At 37.4% G+C, this 3,019-nt stretch overlaps 1 protein-coding gene across 1 annotated transcript; it reads right to left on the bottom strand.

Moving 5' to 3' along the window:
• Positions 1-517: 517 nt before the first annotated feature.
• LOC113779096 (cytochrome P450 71A1-like) lies at positions 518-2,654 on the bottom strand. Its single transcript, XM_027324535.1, has 2 exons — positions 1,761-2,654; positions 518-1,126 (listed from the first exon to the last, which is right to left on the bottom strand). Exons 1-2 carry the CDS (start codon positions 2,652-2,654, stop codon positions 518-520), a joined length of 1,503 nt encoding a protein of 500 aa, XP_027180336.1.
• Positions 2,655-3,019: the final 365 nt, after the last annotated feature.

The following is a 3,019-nucleotide window of genomic DNA, read 5'->3' on the forward strand; positions in this document are numbered from 1 at the left end:
TTTATATTATTTAATAAATATTAACAAGTTTAGAATTAAAATTATGAATTTAATTGAAAAATAACATCAAATTTTAGGACAATATTTATAAAGTATCAAATATTTGAGGTATATCAATAAGTTTTAACAATTTAGGGGGCCAAAACATAATATTAAAAAGTTTGAATTTTTTTTAAAAAAAATTACTGTTGAACCGGAAAAACCGGTTTTTTCCCGGTCAAACCCGGTTTTTGACCGGCTTTGACCGGGTCTTAAATTTCCGGTTTTTTAATGTGACTCGGACCGGCTACCTGGCCGGTTCCCGGTTCGACCGGTTCGACCGGCCGGTCCGGTCCGAGTTTGAAAACAGAGCTCAATGGGTGCTTAAAGGAAATTCAGTCAGAAACTTTGCATCAAATTCTCGAGGATCGGATATTTTTTCCCCTTAGGAAATTTGAAAGATGCTAAACCATTAATTATCGAAGCAAAGTGAAGTTTTTTGTAGATGTTTTGGATGATTAACAAATTGACTTTAGCACTAAACATGGAGTTTTGCCACAAGCCTCAGTTCATTTTTCTTGCACATAGTGATACCAGGCAAAGCATCTGCGTCAATGTCTTCTTTCTTGACTCCAGGAGGTAATTCCCAATCAAATGAGTGCAAAATATTGGCTAGTGCAAGCTCCACTGCTCCTTTTCCCATTGAGTACCCGGGGCAGCCTCTTCTGCCTGCCCCAAATGGGATCAAATGAAAATCTTGCCCATTCACATCGAGAATACTATTCAAGAATCTCTCAGGCAAATATTCATCTGCATTTTCCCAATACTCAGGATCTCTTGCAATTCCCCAAGCATTTACATAAACTAAGGTCTCGGGTTGAATTTCATAACCATCAATAGTGCATTTTGCAATTGTTTCTCTAGGCACTAGAAGTGGTAAGGCTGGGTACAACCTGAATGTCTCCTTAACAACTGCCTTGCGATAGGGAAGGTTCTGAACATCATCTTCCTCTAACATTTGCTTCTTTCCAATGATTCCTCTAATTTCTGCTTGAACCTTTCTCATGACTGTTGGTTTTTTCATCATCGCTGTCATTGCCCAAATAATGGTCACCGCTCTTGTGTCTGTACCGGCAAAGAATACGTCCTGCAATTTTAATTGGAAACAAATAAACAGTTGTGTTAAGCCCATCTTAATTATTTAACAAAATACATCAACTATTGGCTAAAGATTGCTAGAGAATATTTATAATATATGCAAGGCTTATTGTCTTTAGTTATAAACAAGTGAATACCTACTTCAGATTTCACAAATATACAAAATTTAAGTCACGACACTATTCAGAATATTTTGTCTCAATTGAAAGAGTTACCACAATAGTGATAGAGATAAGAATTTTATATAAGGATTGAGACAAATTTTCCATGGTCTACAGGTGGTCTACAGGTGCAAACATGTTTAAATGTATCCACTGGAGAACTCGCTATGCTTACTAATCCTGTCCAAAATACCAACCATGCACGTTACTTGCCAATCTTCATAGTCACTGAAATTTGTCCAAATTGAAGGTAAATAGATCTTGGATGTATGCAAACCGCGTGCAATTTATGTAGGGCAAAATTGAAAACAATAAGGCAGAAAGAGTTTAGATTAATAGATAATTGCTAATAATCACTAAATAATGTTATTGGTGCTATGTGATTGTACTAATCTTGAAATAAGTAGAGGTGAATTCTATTGAAAAGCATCGTTTAAGCTTTCCAAACAGATAATTAATTACCATGAGCATAGCTTTGATGTTACCCATAGTTATCTCAAATGAAGTTGTTCCATCTTTTTGTAGTTGAAGCATGAGATCAATAAGGTCTCCATCCATGGACTTTGGCCTATTTGGATTGAGGTGCTCATCTATAAGTTCTTGATGAAACGAATCAAACTTCTCAAAAATACTCTCAAGTCTAGAAAGCATTCCTGTGAACTTATCAATCCATCCAACTGCTGGAAAATAGTCCGAGAAAAAGAAAGCCACAAGAAGGGCCTGAGCTTCGCGAATAAGACCATCAAATCTCCTTCTTTCATGACCTTCCTCATCAAACCTCTTCCCAAAAGCAATCCTGCAGATCATTGTACTAGTTAGAGACACAATAGTCTCGCTCAAATTAATCACCGGATCAGAAGATGCAGCTTGTTTAGATATCTTTCTAATCATTCGTGACACTTCATCTTCATGAATCGGACGAAACATCAGCAACCTTTTTGCACTCAAGAGATGAGTGACACAGATTTTTCTCATCTCTCTGCATTCTTGACCATATGGTGCTAAGGCAATGTCCAAGCCATTGTACGTAAACTTTTGCAGGCCTGTCAATTTTGGCCTACTACAAAATTCTAAATCTTGGTTTTTCATGACTTCTTCAGCCAGTTTTGCCGAAGAAATCACAAGGGTTGCCACTGAACCGAGTTTGATGAACATCAGTGGACCATATTTTTGTGAAAGTTCCCAAAGGGATTTATGAACGCATGAAGGGTCTAGTTGGTGGAAGTTTCCAATGATTGGAAGCCTTGGAGGGCCCGGAGGATGATGAATTGTTGAGGATCTTATGTTCTTGTTTGGAAGAAGAAGGAAAATTAGAAGAACTGAAATTGCGATGACTAGAAGAACGAGGATTGCCATACTTTAAACTGGGATTTTTTCTTTTTTTGGGATTGTTGGAAAAATGGCTAGAGAAGTTTGTTCAAATAGAGGGGCATAGGAAAGAATGACTGTGGTTTATGAGTGCGGCCAACAAGTGGCAACCAAAATTTTGACCTCTTAAAATGAGTGGAAAGTGGTAGGATTTGGCTTTTTCTTGCTTGTGATGTGGTGTGAATTTCCGTTATTTAGTTTATCCTTTTTGATCTTCCACCCGCTAGCTCGCCAAACTAAGTAATTTAAGGCTAAACAAAATTGGCCCGAAGTCACTCTGTTTCTCTTGTCCTAGTTGCATCGCATTTTAATTTTCATTCAACACATCTTCGTGCTTGCTTTATGTCCCGAAA

The sequence above is a fragment of the Coffea eugenioides genome, chromosome 8 (genome assembly GCF_003713205.1).
Source record: "Coffea eugenioides isolate CCC68of chromosome 8, Ceug_1.0, whole genome shotgun sequence".
NCBI lineage: Eukaryota > Viridiplantae > Streptophyta > Magnoliopsida > Gentianales > Rubiaceae > Coffea > Coffea eugenioides.

Excerpts from the sequence above, each read along its gene's own strand:
- LOC113779096 (XM_027324535.1), bottom strand. The coding sequence starts at position 2,654 with ATGGCAATCCTCGTTCTTCTAGTCATCGCAATTTCAGTTCTTCTAATT. Across the intron at positions 1,127-1,760 it reads ACATCAAAGCTATGCTCATG|GACGTATTCTTTGCCGGTAC; the intron begins GTAATTAATTAT and ends TTAAAATTGCAG.